General features: G+C 46.4%; 1 protein-coding gene across 3 annotated transcripts in view; it reads left to right on the forward strand.

Moving 5' to 3' along the window:
* LOC127451231 (voltage-dependent calcium channel gamma-3 subunit-like) overlaps window positions 1-18,661 on the forward strand; it is a 78,471-nt gene that overhangs the window by 43,066 nt on the left and 16,744 nt on the right. For all 3 annotated transcript variants that reach the window (XM_051715751.1, XM_051715753.1, XM_051715752.1), the window contains one exon: window positions 12,624-12,707. In XM_051715751.1, coding sequence (XP_051571711.1) covers window positions 12,624-12,707 — 84 coding nt within the window. The remainder of the gene's footprint in view (window positions 1-12,623; window positions 12,708-18,661) is intronic.

Raw genomic sequence — 18,661 nt, forward strand, 5'->3', positions numbered from 1 at the left:
AATATATTATCAAAAATATATAATTATATTATATAATTAATATTTTTCACTAATATAATGACTTCATTTTTCTTTTGATTTCAGGGCAGAATACAGCATGTCCCGGATTCACCCTAGTTTTTTCTTGTGTTATATAATGTGAAGCAGCTGTTTTTGCACTGATGCCAGAAATATTAACATTTTATGAATAATCATAACTTTTGTTTTGCGGCCATACATTTCCAAATATTTCCAAGTATCTTTAATTTGCAAAGTATAAAATTCACTGGATTATCAATAATATATACCATTACCATGATGTAAAATTACTCATACCGTTTGTCCATAAAGCCCCATAAAAGCCCAAAGCTTCACTTCAAAATTCTTTATCTGTGTACGTTGTAACCTTCAAGTGAAGTCATCATTCAGTCATCATACTGAAATGTTTAATCTCATCAAAATTCAAATCAATTTATATCTGAGGACCCACATCATGTTAAAGCCCTTCCCACTCAATGCATAAATACGTCACAGCAGTCACAGTCACCATGACAATAACCGTCCCTCTCTCAGAGCCTTCATCGCCTACTCATTCTCTGATCTCCCTCCATGTCTCTGTTATGAGCAGGCAGTGTTTGTGTATGTTTGTGTGAATGAGTGAATAGAGATGAATGGCTGTAAATGACCAGTCTGTAAGTTCATCTTTAGACACAGTGAGGCAGTGATGGTGGGAGAGGGCTGCAGGCTGAGCCAAAGAAGATTTCTGAAGGAGCCTGAGTGCCTTGAATCATGCAGAGGCCTCACCGTGTAACACACAAAACTACTCAGTCTCTTTCTCACACAAAGTGGCTAAAACCACTGCACAGATACACACAGGGCCGGCATGTCCTATAGGCGATATAGGCGACTGCCTAGGGCCCCGACGTGCCTGGGGGGCCCCCTGCAAACAATTGCATAGATCATGAACATTCACAGTACTATTCAGAAACATTAGCAACTTTAATTTTGACATTTCTGAAGGCTCTAACTATTTCATAACTCACGCAACCAGTGGGATCAACAATATTGATGGGTTGGTCATGAACGATTCATTTTTTTTGAATGAATCTTTTATATTATTCAGAAAGAACAAGTACTCTCAGATGGTGATTTGTTCATTTTGTCGTGGCCACGCATGTGCAAAATTTATAGTTTGCGTTTTGTTCATTTGACAATTGACAGCTGCATAGACTCTGTACAGGAAGCAGAAATGATTAGCTCACTTCACGGCTGGGTCTTCGGATATGAGTCTTTCATACATTTGACACGTGACAGACGCATAGGCTTTGTATTGGAAACAGAAATTAGTTCTACTCCCAACCTTCCTTAAATACAGGCTTTTAGTTAGATTTATTTTAGCCCTTGTTTCTAATTGATGTACGACTTTTATCTTCTCTTCAGAGAACATCATAGACTGCAAAAGCTGTAAGGAAACTCCATATTATTTTGTTGAATATTGAACTGATTTTGACTGTAATTTATTTTTCCTTCATGATGCATCCCATTGTTGTATGATTTATGTCCTTCTTATGTCCTTGGTGTGAACTGTAGACCCAAATCAAGTATTCCTTACATAATATCCCTTTGAATTTACTAATAGTCATCTAACACCATTTTACTTTCATTTTACACTTGGCAGGAACTATTTTGTAAACACTTCCTGCATTAAATACATTGAAATAATTCATCATGACAATTGTATGATTTTAAAATGTCATTTACTGTCACACTGACATGTACTGAAATTGATCATATTAGCTGTAAAGAGACAAATTAACAAAAGTAATTGTCAATCGTGAACAAATCATTTGACTTCTATGCTGAGCCTAATAGCGGTCACATGACAAATGAACAAAAGACTCATCTGAAGACCCATTTGGGAGGTGAACTAATCATTTCTGTTTCCTGTAGACTCATAGCATATACGGCTCTCACATGACAAATGAACGAAATTACTTGAATAAAGATTCTTTCATTTTACTGAACGAGATTCAAAGATCCAAATCAATAAAATGATTCAATCTTCCCACCACTAATCAATGCACATGAATCTAATCGTGTAACGTACAAATCAAAATGACGGTGATAACCAGAAACAGCATATTAAGAATAAGATGAGCTCTGAATAATCACTAAATGACAAATAACTCAAAGTTACAACAATTAAAATAACATCTGTGTATATAAATCGACAAACAGTAAAGCTAAAAGCAGTACACATTAATTAGCACACTGGGAACTTGAGTGCCTCATCTTATCTGCCACGTTCTGTCTCCCTCATGTTTTCCATGGACCCCCCTCCCATAGTGAACTGCCCTTATCACTACCAGCTGTTCCTCATTGTCCTCACCTGTCTGCCATCCCCTCATTAGTTCTGTTGTGTATAAATACCATCCTGTGTTGTTCATTCTTTCTTAGTTTGTCTGTAAAGCTTGTGTTGGTTAGTTGATTTTGTTTATAGCATGCCACATTATCTTATATCTTCATCTTCTTCATTAAAGCCTGCATATAGATACATCGCCTCTCTCACCTCTTCTTCATCACTACCACAAGTCGTGACATTATCACAGTATTATTAGACACAGATTGCACACTGTTGCTGAAAAATGCTCACTCCTGACAGAAATGCAGAAAAAAAGGTCATGAAAAATATGACTGTGGCTATTTGAGTCTTTAATGCTTACTTTGTTTAACAGAAGGCAGAAACAGCGCTTGTTAAAGAATATGGCTTGTCACGTTTTGTCGAGAATAATCTGGGGGGAAAAATCAGCAAAATAACAAAACTATCCTATTTACAAACTCTGCTCTCTTAGAGGTATGTGTTTATGCTTATATATTATTATTATTTTATTTTTTTTCACCCAATTTGGAATGCCCAATTCCCAGTGTGCTTTTAAGTCCTTGTGGTGGTGTAGTGATTCGCCTCAATCTGGGTGGCGGTGGACGAATCCCAGTTGCCTCCACGTCTGAGACCATCAACCCGCGCATCTTACGTGGCTTGTTGAGCGCGTTGCCACGGAGACATAGCGCGTGTGGAGGCTTCGCCACCCACCGCGGCATCCGCGCTCAACTCACCACGCGCCCCACCGTGAACAAACCATATTATAGCAACCAGGAGGAAGTTACCCCATGTGACTCTACCACCCTAGCAACCAGGCCAATTTGGTTGCTTAGGAGACCTGGCTGGAGTCACTCAGCACACCCTGGGATTTGAGCTAGCGAACTCCAGGGGTGATAGCCAGCATCTTTTACCACTGAGCTACCCAGGCCCCCCCTCTTTATACTTATATTAATAATTTTTAATTATATATATATATATATATATATATATATATATATATATATATATATATATATATATATGTATATATATGTATATATATATATATTGAGAGAGAGTTGCGTTTATAGGCCCTATTTAAAATATTTATTTATACATTATTTTTCCTACTTTGCTGTAGTTACCTGATTTTCACAGATATTTTTACTTTTCACTTTTGCACATTTTTTGCCAACTTTATGTTTTCATTGTTTTTGTTGCACTAAATAAACATTTACGCATAAGGCATTTTCACACAGAATTGTGGAAATAGTAACTGAACTATAATCAGTTTGTTGTAGAACTATACCCATTTCGATTAAATTCTAAGCATAATTTTTCCACCAGGGACACAAAAGCAGGAACATTATTTAAATAAGCTTTGACATAAGCATGTGACGCTATTGTGGTGGTGATGCCTGAAATTGACGCAAAAACAACCGATCAGACTCACTTCAAAACATAAACAATGAATGACTCCGTGAAAGAATTTGTTGATTTTTATCTTTTTTTGTTTGAAAATCATGGACAAGATGCACTCGGATTTGTAAGAGATGGAAAACAACTTGGCTTTAACTCTTCTTTCATCTGAATTCAACTGCATTTTATTTTATTTATTTATGATCATATGTGTGCTTCCAGTAAACAATGCCACTTGAAACTATTGTGTATTGAGTTTTCCAATACTGATTTCAACTATATAGCCTTGAGATAAAATAAAGACATCTTTATTAGTGCATAATACAAACAGTGAAGCCTTTAAAAGATGCAAACAACTGCAAACGAGATAAGCAGTGCAAAAAGCCACTGAAAAGAATTTAAAGCACTAAACAGCAGAACAAGCAAACTGTATACACGACAATCATGGAACTTTATTTTATTATGCTTTATTCTCTTTAATTTTCTTTACTTTCAATCTACATAGATTAATGTCATCAAAGCCTAACTTCATGAGGCAATCCAGTTGTTTGTACACCTCGTTTCTGGTCAACGTTTCAAACTCAGGCTGCATTGAATACTCACCAGATCCTGCACAGCAGCATCAGTCCATCTATCCATTTTCAATTTGAAAAGCCTATAAAAGAAAACAACTCAAAAGTTTTATAGAAGGATACTGACCAGACTTTTAAAAATGGCCGGTATCGGCTGTCTGATAGCTAATGTTGCATTTTTCTTGACCAAAGAGAAGCGTTTGCTGTTCTGACTCCACCCAAATAGTTCCACTTTGCAAGCAGGGCCGGATTAACCATATGGGCAATTGGGCACGTGCCCAGGGGCACCATGTTCTGGGGGGCACCACGCGACAGCATTTGTAAAATTGATATGTTAGTTTTTAATTGTTATTGAAGTTTTTCGGTATCATTAATCAGGTGTAAATTATTATCCAGAGGTCCGGACCACTACCAAAACAGGGTGTAGATGGCACTGTCACGTGGTACATGTTCCGTTTGTCAGCACTGGAAAGGATGGGCTTCGTTTATTAATGGATGGGGATTTTATTAATGCTTTATATATACTGCTGAGGCAGATTAACAGGTATTAATCATTGCAATTATCAGTTTTTATAAAAACAATTACTATCCAGTGTAAAAATGCCTCCAATGAGATCTAAAATGCTGCAAGATTTTATAGGTGAAACAGCGCATAGATGGCGCTGTCACGTGGTACATGTTCCTTTTCTCAGCGCTGAATAGGATGGACCAATCACAGTCTTCTCTTCTTACTGGAAGAGGATTTTATTTAAGTGCATATATAGATACTGCTGAAGCAGATTTACATTCACTGGCATGAATCCTTGAAATTATCAAGTTTTATTCAAAATAATTATCCAGCGTAAAAATGTCTCCAATGAGATATAAAATGTTCTTAGATTTAAATGCAGATGAATGGAGGATTCGGTTTTATGAGCCGTCGAGCACCCCCCGCAGGAATGAAACTTTGAGTGGCTGAAAACATTTACAACTTCGGTCTGTTCCACACAAAACTAGCGCATGAATTTAGAAAACGTCATGGTTACTTGTGTAACCTCCGTTCCCTGATGGAGGGAACGAGACGTTGTGTCAATGTAGTGACACTAGGGGTCACTCTTGGGAGCCCAAGACACTTCTGGTCTTTGATAAAAGGCCAATGAAAATTGGCGAGTGGTATTTGCATGCCACTCCCCCGGACATATGGGTATAAAAGGAGCTGGTATGCAACCACCCTATCTGTCACTCACTCGACGTTGTGTCGATGTAGTGACACTAGTGGTCCCTATACGAAACGCCACAATTGGCTGAACTGTGTTACGTGAACTGGCGGTGTGTGGTGGGCAGACTACTGTGTGCCTCATTGCCAGCACACCAGGTCGACACGTAACCTCCCTCAACATAGTTATGAGTGTCGAACGGCCCTTTTTGGGGACAAGTCGACTACCCAAGAGATAGAGACAGGCTTAACCCAGTCGTGGCCTCTTTTCCCCTTCTCTTTTTCCACTCCCTAAAAAAGAATGGGGATTATCTGACTGGGCCACCAGGTTTAGTCGGGGGGTGTCCCTCCCAAGGGGAAGACACAGCGGAGACCACACCTCGCCCAAAGAGAGGGGGGATATTTAAGTGGAAGGATACGTCACATGATCTTTCCAACCATGTGGAGAGTCTTCAAGGTAGATCCTGCCCAATGGGGGAGGAGTTACTACAAACATGGAGACTGGGGCAGAGGGGCTCTGCCCAAGGAAGACGCAGTTTACCAACAGGGAAACGAATTAGCAGAAGATATATATCGCATGGGGTTAGCCTTACAGGGAACCGCCACATATTGGAGCACCTACCCCAGAACAGGACTCTTAGTTAGCACGTGTACTGGGCCGGCAGCGAATCTCTCTGAAAACTCGACTGCCACAGGGCTCGGAGGAAGTCAACCAGGGAACAAACTTGTGAACACTACTGGGAATTAATGGCGCACGTCTTCAGCTCAAAAGGAGGTGGAAGGCGCTATGTGCAAGCGATACACCCGGCCGGCTATCCCGGGCTTATCCGCTTGTGTTGCGTGCCACTACCTGGGATGAAACCGGTTCCACCCGGAGTTTGTAGAACCTTGCAAAGGTGTTGGGTGTTGCCCAGCCCGCTGCTCTGCAAATGTCTGTTAGAGAGGCACCCCTGGCCAGGGCCCAGGAAGCCGCTACACCCCTGGTAGAATGGGCTCGTAGCCCTACCAGGGGCGGCATGTCCTGGGCGAGATATGCCATAGTTATGGCGTCAATGACCCAGTGGGCGATCCTCTGCTTGGAGACAGTGCTTCCTTTCTGCTGTCCACCAAAGCAGACAAAGAGCTGCTCAGAGACTCTAAAGCTCTGCGTGCGATCCAAATAGATGCGTAAAGCGCACACCGGACATAGCAATGACAGGGCTGGGTCTGCCTCCTCCTGGGGCGGCGCTTGCAGGTTCACCACCCGGTCCCAAAAGGGGTGGTGGGAACCTTGGGCACATAGCCCGGTCGGGGTCTCAGGATCACGTGAGAGTAACCCGGACCGAACTCCAGGCATGTTTCACTGACAGAGAATGCTTGCAGGTCTCCTACCCTCTTGATGGAAGTGAGCACAGTCAGGAGGGCAGTCTTCAAGGAGAGTGCCTTAAGCTCGGCTGACTGCAAAGGCTCAAAGGGGGCTCTCTGTAGACCCTGAAGAACTACAGAGAGGTCCGATGAGGGAACGAGGCATGGTCTGGAGGGATTCAGCCACCTGGCACCTCTCAGGAACCTGATGATCAGGTCGTGCTTCCCTAAGGACTTACCATCGACTGCGTGGCAACGAAGTGCTGCTATGGTGGCAACGTATACCTTCAAGGTGGAAGGGGACAGCCTCCCTTCCAACCTCTCCTGCAGGAAGGAAAGCACTGATCCAACTGCACATCTCTGGGGGTCTTTGCGTTGGGAAGAACACCACTTAGCAAACAGACGCCACTTAAAGGCATACAGGCGCCTCGTAGAGGGGGCCCTAGCCTGAGTGATCATGTCTAGACCACATAGGTCTTCTACGTCCTGTCCAGGGGCCAGACATGGAGATTCCAGAGGTCTGGTCGCAGGTGCCAGAGGGTGCCCCGTCCCTGAGAAAGAAGGTCCTTCCTCAGGGGAATCCGCCAGGGGGGAGCTGTCGTGAGGAGCGTGAGGTCCGAGAACCACATCTGGGTGGGCCAGTAGAGTGCTACCAGGATGACCTGCTCCTCGTCCTCCCTGACCTTGCACAGGGTCTGTGCAAGTAGGCTCACTGGGGGAAATGCATATTTGCGTAGGCCAGGGGGCCAGCTGTGTGCCAGTGCATCTATGCCAAGGGGAGCCTCGGTGAGGGTGTACCAGAGCGGGCAGTGGGAGGATTCTTGGGAGGCGAACAGGTCCACCTGTGCCCGTCCGAATCAACTACAAATCAGATGGACCACCTGAGGGTGGAGTCTCCACTCTCCCCTGAGGGTAACCTGCCGTGACAGCATGTCCTCTGTAGTGTTGAAGTTGCCCGGGATGTGAGTGGCCGGTGACTGCGTGCCCATTGCAAACAGCGCCCCAGCCCGTTTTGGAGGCATCTGTCATGACCACGATGCACCTGGAGACCAGTTCTAGAGGAACACCTGCCCGTAGAAATGAGAGGTCGGTCCAAGGGCTGAAAAGACGGTGACAGACTGGTGTGATGACCACGCGATGTGTCCCGTGGCGCCATGCCCATCTCGGGACTCGAGTCAGGAGCCAGTGCTGAAGCGGCCTCATATGCATCAACTCGAGTGGGGTGGCCACTGCCAAGGACGCCATATGCCCCAGGAACCTCTGAAAAAGTTTCAGTGGAACTGCTGTTTTCTGTTTGAACATCTTCAAACAGGCCAACACTGACTGGGCGCGCTCGTTCGTAAGGTGCGCCATCAAGGAGACTGAGTCCAACTCCAAACTGAGAAAAGAGATGCTCTGAACCGGGAGGAGCTTGCTCTTTTCCCAGTTGACCCGAAGCTCTAGCCAGCTGAGGTGTGAGAGCACCAGATCCCTGTGTGCGCACAACATGTCTCGAGAGTGAGCTAGGATTAGCCAGTCATCGAGATAGTTGAGAATGCAAATGCCCACCTCCCTTAACGGGGCATGGGCAGCCTCTGCGACCTTCGTGAAGACGCAAGGAGACTGGGACAGGCCGAAAGAGAGGACTTTGTACTGATACACCCGTGTCTGTGTCACAGACGAAGGGTCTGTGTCGAGGAAGGATCGAGACGTGGAAGTACGTATCCATCAGGTCTACCACCGCGAACCAATCTTGATGCCGGACGCTCGCCAGAATGCTTTTTTGCATCAGCATCTTGAACGGGAGTCTGTGTAAGGCCCGGTTCAGTACTCGCAGGTCCAAGATTGGCCGCAACCCACCGCCTTTTTTTGGTACGATGAAGTAGGGGCTGTAAAACCCCTTCTTCATCTCAGCTGGAGGGACAGGTTCTATCGCGCCCTTCCGTAGGAGGGTAGCGATCTCCACGCGCAAGGTAGCAGCGTTTTCACTCTTGACCAAGGTGAAGTGAATACCGCTGAACCTGGGCGGGCGCCTGGCAAACTGAATCGCGTAGCCGAGTCAGACGGTCCGGATCAGCCATCGCAATGGATTGGAAATAGCGCAAGCCACGCATCCAAGTTCCACGCAAGTGGGACCAAGGGGACAACGTCATCGGACGTACCGGTAGGTGGGGCCGCAGCCACTTGGGCATGCGGCGAAATCAAACAAAAAGGCAACAAAAGATTTTCCGCCCTGCCCTCAACCAGGGGATGGAGTGGTCTTTTTACCAGCTCCAGGTGAGTGGGTTCCCTCGTCTCTGGGTCGCCCATCTTAGGGGCACTTTGACGACCTCCGTGGCGTCTGCTTCCTGCGGTGGGCTCCACGCCGGGGCTGGGCCGAAGGGGCAGGCTGCTGCGGAGCCGGTGCAGTCACCGCAGGTGGACGCCCTTGGCGACGAGCAGATGGGGTGCGGGATCTTGAGCTGTGCCGGGGCAGGATATGCCGGATTGCCTCCGTCTACTGCTTCACCGCCAAGAACTGCTAGGCAAAGTCCTCGACGGTGTCGCCGAATAGGCCAGCCTGGGAAATGGTGGCAGCAAGGAACCGTGTCTTGTCGGCCTCACCCATCTCGACCAGGTTGAGCCAAAGGTGGTGCTCCTGGACCACTACTGTGGCCATCGTCCACCCGAGAGACCGTGCCGTGACCTTCGTCGCTCGGAGAGCAGTTTCTGCATCAAATCTGGGGTGGAACTACCCTCATGCAGTTCTTTCAATGCCTTGGCTTTGTGGACCTGCAGGAGAGCCATGGCGTGCAGTGTAGAGGTGGCTTGTCCAGCAGCACTGTAGGCTTTAGCTGTCAGGGACGATGTGATCCAACAGGGCTTGGACGGGAGCTTAGGGCATCTGCGCCAGGTGGTGGCACTCTGCGGGCATAGGTGCACCGCGAGCGTCTTATCCACCGGGGGAATCGCCGTATAGCCCCTGGCCGGCCCGCCATCGAGGGTAGTAAGAGCGGGGGAACTGCGGAATCAGGGCTGGGCAGTAAAAGGTGCCTCCCACAATTTCGTCAGCTCCTCGTGCACTTCCAGGAAGAATGGCACTGGAGTGGGGCGTGGCTGCTTTGAGCGGCGCCGCGAGCCCAGGAACCAATAATCAAGCCGCGAGGGTTCAGGGGAGAGTGGAGGGTTCCGCGGCCGCCCGGGAAAGCATGTCCGTCATTTCGGCATCGTCCAGTGACTGGGCAATCATCTCCGAAGGGGGAAGCCCAGCTGAGGCTTCTGCGTCCAACTGGACAAGCCCGCTCTCCGATGCTGCGCTCGAGAGCTCATCATCTTCACGGGCTCCGAACAAGAAGCCAGACTCGCCGTGAGACGAGCCGGCGAACTCATCCGGAAGCCCGACTGGGGCAGACGAGCGTGCTGGGGAATAGGAGGTCCGCGGGGGGATACCCGGCAGAGACAATCCCACTGGGGTCCCCAAATCGCCCCCAGTACTTGCCGCGCCGGCCTCATACCTGTAGGTAGAAGGACCGAGGTGGAGAGCTGCTGGGGTGGCTTGCTGCGACCGCAACATTGCCATGGTCATGTTCTCTCAATGAGAACATGAACCATCCACAAACGCTGCCTCCGTGTGGGTCGCGCCCAGACACGAAAGACAGTGATCATGACCATCCGAAGTTGAGAGATAACGACCGCAACCAGGAATAACACACAATCGGAAAGGCATCTTTAAAAAGACATGTCTTTAAAAAGATGTTCTGTGTGTGCTGCTCTTTTAGAGAAATATATACTCTTTTAGAGGAAAAAAGCTCTTTCAGAAAATATACTCTCGTTTTCTGCCGAAGCGCCCAGGGGCGTTCTCTGCAGTGCACCAATGCAGAGGAGGGAGAAGCCGCTGAAATGCGCCGTCAGATCCAGCAGAGGTGAATGAAAAAATCTGAATGAGTGTTTGCATACCAGCTCCTTTTATACCCGTATGTCTGGGGGAGTGGCATGCAAATACCACTCGCCAATTTTCATTGGCCTTTTATCAAAGACCAGAGGTGTCTAGGGCTCCCAAGAGTGACCCCTAGTGTCACTACATCGACACAATGTCGAGTGAGTGACAGATAGGGAACGTAGAATATCACATGAGTCATATGGAGTTTGGAATGAAGGTGAGTAAAATATGTTAGAATTTGTGGCGAGCAATCCCTCAAAACTTTCCTGCCCAAGGGCACTCAGGAGTCTTAATCCGGCCCTGTTTGCAAGGAAAGTACCAATTCAGAAGCAGGTACAAAAACCTGATCCTGGTTTCAGGTTCAGGTTTTAGTTGCACGTGAAACTAATTATTTTAGTGGGAAAACAACGAGAACCTGAAATAGTTCCAGGAAATAGTTCCTGCAGTGGAAATACATCTATAGTTATGTGGGTTGACATGAAATTTCAAGTATTCTCCGCATTGTCCTGTGGTGTGACAAACTTTCTTCATGTAAAACTATTTTCAACAGCATTTTCTTATTTTGTGTACTGTTATGGATGACATTTTACAGTATGGTTGTATTTGTTATCATTAACTACATTAGTTAACATGAACTCACAAAGAACAATACTTGCTTAATAATCTTGGTTAGATGTTAATTTCTACATACTAATGCATTTTTTTTTTGTTTTGTTTTTTTTTTTTTTTACATTAAAAGTTAACATTAATTAATGCAATATGACTCAGTATGAACAAAAAATGAACAGTTGTATGTTGTAATAATTCTATGGATGTTTTAAAGTTATGAAAATATTCAAAATGGTGGGGCCCATTTTCATGACTTCGCCTAAGTCCCCACAAACCCACGGGTCAGCCCTGGGTAAACAAACACATTTACAGACATCTGCATACATTGTTAAAAGATTTTCTCATATCCCAACTTAAAGTGTAAAGACAACTATAAGCCATTGCTTGATTTACCTAAAAATTTTAAACATTGGATTTTTGGCATTTAAAAAAATAATGTAGTAATTTTGCATTGTTTTTACATTTGTTTACGCAGGAATTACACACTTTGCCTTTAAATATTTCATTTGGTCCCAAACTTGAATATTTTGTTCATCCTAATTCATCCATTTTATCTGTAGAGCACTGAGTCATGTGTGTCCAGCAGTTTCAAATCTCCTCTTTGGGGCTTTTTTGATTGATACATTAGCTACAGAGATGTTTTTTAATCAGAATTGCTCAAAATGAAAACATTTCAAACACAAACTGAATGTTTGAGCTGTGTAGCCCTCCTTTAATGCAGCAGATAATGTGACAGTATGTGTCAGAATGGTTTCTCGCTACGTAGGGCGCATGTATTTGGCACGATAAACCTCTTCATTAGCCGGTCACATGTTACGCCCAAGGGCAAAAGTGTTATTTTTGTTCATTTGTCATCTTGAAGCGCACAGCAGAGTGAACAGGGGTTGTCAGTGAATGCACAAGATGGCATTCATACATACACACGCTCACGCACACACACTTAAACACACATATACATAGCAAGAGGCTTACCAGGGCTGTGCTCATTGACCTGATTAATGCATAAGAAAATACAGCAAAGTAAACACACTTTTTTTTAAACACACATTTACTCATATTTTCATACTTTCACATAAAAATGGATTCATGTAATGTGTGTATTTCTAATCGCTCTGCTGTCCAACACATGCACACAAAAATATAGACTAACGGTGTTTGCTTTGCTCTCTCTCTCTCTCTTTCTGTCTCTCTCTCTCTCTCTCTCTCTCTCTCTCTCGCTCTTCTACTCTCTGTTCTTCATGACTGCAGGAACATTTCGAGGTGTCTGTAAGAAGATTGACCACTTTCCGGAGGATGCAGATTATGAACAGGATGCAGCGGAATATTTACTACGTAAGTCTGATGAAGCAACACACATGTGCATACACACAGAGTAAGTGAATGGAGCAACAGCAATTTCCCATCCATGCTCAAAGCATTCTGTAATCACTCTGCTCCAACTCCATTCCAGGTTTTCTGTTTCTCTTTTCACGCTTGCTCCTTAGTCACTGGTGAAAGAAACCCTGCCCCAGGTTCACTCCATAAATTTGCACCCAGTTCCTGCTCCACACTAAAGATTGTTAATATATTTATATACAGTTGTGAAGGCTATGCATTAGTATGATATGATTCTTTAAAATTTTGAATAGGCTACACATCTGCAAGACGAACGGTATTACCCACCCTTAGATTGTATTTCCATCTGTTACAGGAACAATTCATTATGTTTTCTCAAAATATTACATTCCACAATAAATCTTTGGTTGCTCCCACTTTCACGTTCACCATCTCTTTCATTACCGTTTGACTAAACATTTGTATTTTTGAAACAATTACTTTTTAAATCCTTCCCGACATTTCAACTACTGGTAAGCACCAACGCAGTTATCCCATGAAAGTCCCATCTCTCTTATCTTGGTGTCTAGTTTGGTGAAAATGTCACTGCTTGAACAGGTCCCCTCCAGCACTGAGCAGAAGAGCATATCCTCATGTAGTTTCCCGTCAAATGTGTATCTGATAAATGCCAGCAACTGCAAAGAATTAGACACATCGGTAAATATTTTGACCTATAACGCGTATTTCTTTCCTTTTATCCTATCAATCAGTTGACTCTTAATGTCTTTTTCCATAACATGTATACGGCAAACAACTGTGTTGTTCGACAACATGACAGTCATAAGCTCACTAGCTATGGTATTTTCTCATTATGCATGGCCCGATACATAGCCATGGCAGCAGGCTTTATCAGGGTCTCCCCAATTGTGTGTGGCTTTTTGGACTGCGCTATCAAGGATGCCTCCTCATAAGATGCCTCCAGAGCATTAGCATTAATTATGGTTTGTTGTGCCGTAGTGTGTTTTTGACACTGTAACTCCTTCTCCTTTGTCAGAAAAAGCCAATAGGTTTACTAACACAAGCAGGAAGCTTTGTCTCCAGGTGCCTTTTCATTTTCCCAGGCTTCATACTTTCATGGGCAAGCACTTCCGATCAGATAACACATTGAGGATGGTGTACATCGTTGACAGTAGAGCAAGTGAATCCATACTGTATGAATTGTTCTTGATATTCCTGCCGTTATTACATTGGTCAGACGGAGTCTTACTCTTATGTTTGGTGGAGGCAGATGGTTCTAGCGAATCCGGCCAACTGTCCACAATTTCTTCCTAGACTTCCTAATTACCCATTTATCCTTTCTGCTGTTGTGGTTTCCATGTGCAGCAATGTGCCGTTTGTGATAGCCAACCTGTCGCCGCACAGGGATGTCATAATTACTAAGACATAATTGTGCGGCAACAGGTAAAATAAATTAAAAAAATGCTGTAATCAGTTCATTAAAAATCAGAAAATGTTTTCTATAATAAATATTGGAAAATTAGTCTTGAGATGGTTATTTATACAGTATCTTTAGCTTTAGTGTCTAAATAGGAAATATACATTTTAGACCCTCAAACATTCCTTTTGCAAATAGAATAGATTAAAATAGAGGAACAGGGAGCCCTTAAACAGATGGCATGGCCCACACAATCCCAGGAGATCAGCAGTTACAGAATACTCAAACCAGCCAGTCTGTCACCAACAATCATGCTACGGACAAAATCACTGAGATCACATTTGTTCCCCATTCTGATGGTCGATGTGACCATTAACTATAGCTCCTGACCCGTATCTGCATGATTTTATGCATTGCGCTGCTGCCACACGATCAACTGATTAGATAATCACATGAATAAGTAGGTGTACAGGTCTTCCTAATAAAGTGCTCAGTGAGTGTATATTGTTATCGTGATATAAAATGACTCATATCATGATATAAGATTTTGGTCATATTGCCCACCCCTAGCAATGAAGTTGTAATTGGAAATAACTTTACACAAATAAGGTTAATAAGTGATTTATCACACTAAAAATCATGTTAACACTTAAAAAGTGTGCATTTTGTGGCTATACTTTTGAAACAGTGTATATTTTAGTGTTAATGGACTGGCTCCATTTCCTTCCATTGTAAGTGCCTTACTGTAACGTCCTGGTTACTCGCGTAACCTCCATTCCCTGATGGAGGGAACGAGACGTTGTGTCGATGTAGTGACACTAGGGGTCACTCTTGGGAGCCAGAAACACCACTGGTCTTTGAAAAAAGGCCAATGAAAATTGGCGAGTGGTATTTGCATACCACTCCCCCGAACATACGGGTATAAAAGGAGCTTGTATGCAACCACTCATTCAGGTTTTGTGCTGAGGAGCCGAGACAAGGTCCCGGCCATTTCAGCGGGTAGTCCAGCGTTGTGGCTGGAGGGACACAAAGTCTCGTTCCCTCCATCAGGGAACAGAGGTTACGCAAGTAACCAGGACGTTCCCTCTCTGTCACTCACTCGACGTTGTGTCAATGTAGTGACACTAGGGGTCCCTATACGAAATGCCACAACTAGCTGAACTGTGTTACGTGAACTGGCGGTGTGTGACGGGCAGACCACTGTGTGCCTCGTAGCCAGCGCACCAGGCTGACATGTAACCTCCCCCAATACTGTTATGAGTGTCAAACGGCCCTTCGGGAACAAGTCAACAGCCCAAAAGATAGAGACAGGCTAGCCCAGTCGTGGCCTCTTATCCTCTCTTTTTTTTTTCTCTCCCCAAAAAAGAGTGAAATTTGTTAACCGACTGGGGCAACCAGGTCTATGTCGGGGGGGTGTCACTCCCAAGGGAAAGACACTGCGGAGACCACACCCGCCCAGAGAGGGGGGAGGGGGTATTTTGAGTGGAAATACGTCACATGGTCTTGCCGAGCTCTGTCGGAAGTATGTCATGTGGAGAAGTCTCATGGTAGGTCCTACCCTACAGGGGAGGAGTTTCTACAAACATGGTGACTGGGGCAGAGGGGCCTCTGCCCAAGGAAGATGCAGTTTACCAACAGAGAAACGAATTAGCAGAAGATATACGTCGCATGGGGTTACCTATGGGGAACCAACACATGCGGAGCACCTACCCCAGTGCAGGGCTTAGTTAGCACATGTACTGAGCAGGCAGCGAGTTTCTCCGCAAGCTCGTCTGCCACAGGGCTCGGAGGAAGTCATCCAGGGAACACAGTTTGTGAACACTACTGGGAGTCAACAGCACACGTCTTCAGCTCAGGGGAGGTGAAAGGCACTATGCGCAAGCGATACACCCGGCCAGCTGTCCCGGACTTACCTGCTTGTGCCTGCCACTATACGGGACAAAACCGGTTCCACCCGGAGATTGTAGATCCTCGCAAAGGTGTTGGGTGTTGCCCAGCCTGCTGCTCTGCAAATGTCTGTTAGAGAGGTGCCACTGATCAAGGCCCAGGAGGCCACCACACTCCTGGTAGAATGGGCTCGTAGCCCTGCCGGGGGCGGCACGTCCTGAGCGTGATATGCCATTGCCATGGCGTCAATGACCCAGTGGGCGATCCTCTGCTTGGAGACAGTGCTTCCTTTCTGCTGTCCACCAAAGCAGACAAAGAGCTGCTCAGAGACTCTAAAGCTCTGCGTGCAATCCAAATAGATGCGTAAAGCGTGCACTGGACACAGCAACATCAGGGCTGGGTCTGCCTCCTCCTGGTGCAGCGCTTGCAGGTTCACCACCTGATCCCTAAAAGGGGTCGTGGGAACCTTGGGCACATAGCCCGGTCGGGGTCTCAGGATCACGTGAGAGTAGCCCGGACCGAACTCCAGGCACGTTTCGCTGACAGAGAACACTTGCAAGTCTCCTACCCTCTTGATGGAAGTGAGCGCAGTCAGGAGGGCAGTCTTTAAAGAGAGTGCCTTAAACTCGGCTGACTGCAGGGGCTCAAAGAGGGCTCCCCGTAGACCCTGAAGAACTACAGAGAAGTCCTTCAAGGGAATGAGGCATGGTCTGAAGGGATTCAACCTCCTGGTGCCTCTCAGGAACCTGATGATCAGGTCGTGCTTCCCTAAGGATTTACCGTCCACTGTGTTGTGGTGTGCCGCTATAGCGGCTATATACACCTTCAAGGTGGAGGGGGACAGCCGCCCTACCAACCTCTCCTGCAGGAAGGAAAGCACCGATCCGACTGCGCATCTCTGGGGGTCTTCGCGTTGGGAAGAACACCACTTAGCGAACAGATGCCACTTCAAGGCATACAGGCGCCTCGTAGAGGGGACCCTAGTCTGAGTGATCGTGTCTACTACTGCGGGTGGTAGGCCACTTAAGTCTTGCATGTCCTGTCCAGGGGCCAGATATGGAGATTCCAGAGGTCTGGTCGTGGGTGCCAGATGGTGCCCCGTCCCTGAGAAAGAAGGTCCTTCCTCAGGGGAATTCGCCAGGGGGGGTGCTGTCGTGAGGAGTGTGAGGTCCGAGAACCATGTCTGGGTAGGCCAGTAGGGTGCTACCAGGACAACCTGCTCCTCGTCCTCCCTGACCTGTGCAAGTAGGCTCACTGGGGGAAATGCATATTTGCGTAGTCCAGGGAGCCAGCTATGTGCCAGCGCGTCTATACCGAGAGGTGCCTCGGTCAGGGCGTACCAGAGCGGGCAGTGGGAGGATTCTCGGGAAGTGAACAGGTCTACCTGTGCCTGCCCGAATCGACTACAAATCAGCTGGACCACCTGAGGGTGGAGTCTCCACTGTCCCCTGAGGGTAACCTGCTGTGACAGTGCATCCGCTGCAGTGTTGAGGTCGCCCGGGATGTGAGTGGCTGACAGCGACTTGGTGCTGCTGACTCCAGAGGAGGAGATGGCAGGTGAGTTGTGACATACAACGGGAGTTAAAACCGCCTTGAAGGTTGATGTATGCCACTGTTGCCATGTTGTCTGTCCGAACTAACACATGCTTGCCCTGGATCAACGGCCGAAACCTCCGCAGGGCGAGCAGAATTGCTAACAACTCGAGGCAGTTGATGTGCCAACGTAGCCGCGGACCCGTCCAGGAGCAGGTGGCTGCATGCCCATTGTATACAGCATCCCAGCCCGTTTTGGAGGTGTCTGTCGTAACCACGACGCACCTGGAAACCTGCTCTAAGGGAATGCCTACCCGTAGAAATTTGAGGTCGGTCCAGACCGGCGTGATGGCCATGCAATATATCTTGCAGCGCCATGCCCATCTCGGGACTCGAGTCTGGAGCCAGTGCTGAAGCGGTCTCATATGCATCAACCTGAACGGAGTGGCCACCGCAGAGGATGCCATATGCCCCAGGAGCCTCTGAAACAGTTTCAGTGGAACCGCTGTCTTCTGTCTGAATGCCTTCAAACAGGTCAACACCAACTGTGCATGCTCAGGTGGCGGCACTCTGCGGGCTTAGGTGCACCGTGAGCGCCTTATCCACCGGGGGGATCACCGAATAGACCTTGGCCGCCCCACCATCGAGGGTAGTGAGTACTCTTTTTTTAGAATATACTCTTTTATTTCTGCCGAAGCGCTCAAGGGCGTTCTCTGCAGTGCACCAGTGCAGAGGCGGGAGAAGCCACTGAGATGCGCCGTCAGATCCAGCAGAGGTGAATGAACAGCCATGAGAATTCAGCTCAGTGAGCATCGACCGTTCGGCTCCGAAGAGAAAATCTGAATGAGTGGTTGCATACCAGCTCCTTTTATACCCGTATGTTCGGGGGAGTGGTATGCAAATACCACTCTCCAATTTTCATTGGCCTTTTTTCAAAGACCAGAGGTGTTTCGGGCTCCCAAGAGTGACCCATAGTGTCACTACATCGACACAACGTCGAGTGAGTGACAGATAGGGAACCACAGTTAAGCATCTATATATATATATATAATTGAGGGACGAGCCTAAATAATTTTTTGTGGAAATCAACATTATGCCACAAATGCTGTTAATTGAG

Source organism: Myxocyprinus asiaticus, chromosome 14, assembly GCF_019703515.2.
Source record: "Myxocyprinus asiaticus isolate MX2 ecotype Aquarium Trade chromosome 14, UBuf_Myxa_2, whole genome shotgun sequence".
Classification (NCBI taxonomy): domain Eukaryota; kingdom Metazoa; phylum Chordata; class Actinopteri; order Cypriniformes; family Catostomidae; genus Myxocyprinus; species Myxocyprinus asiaticus.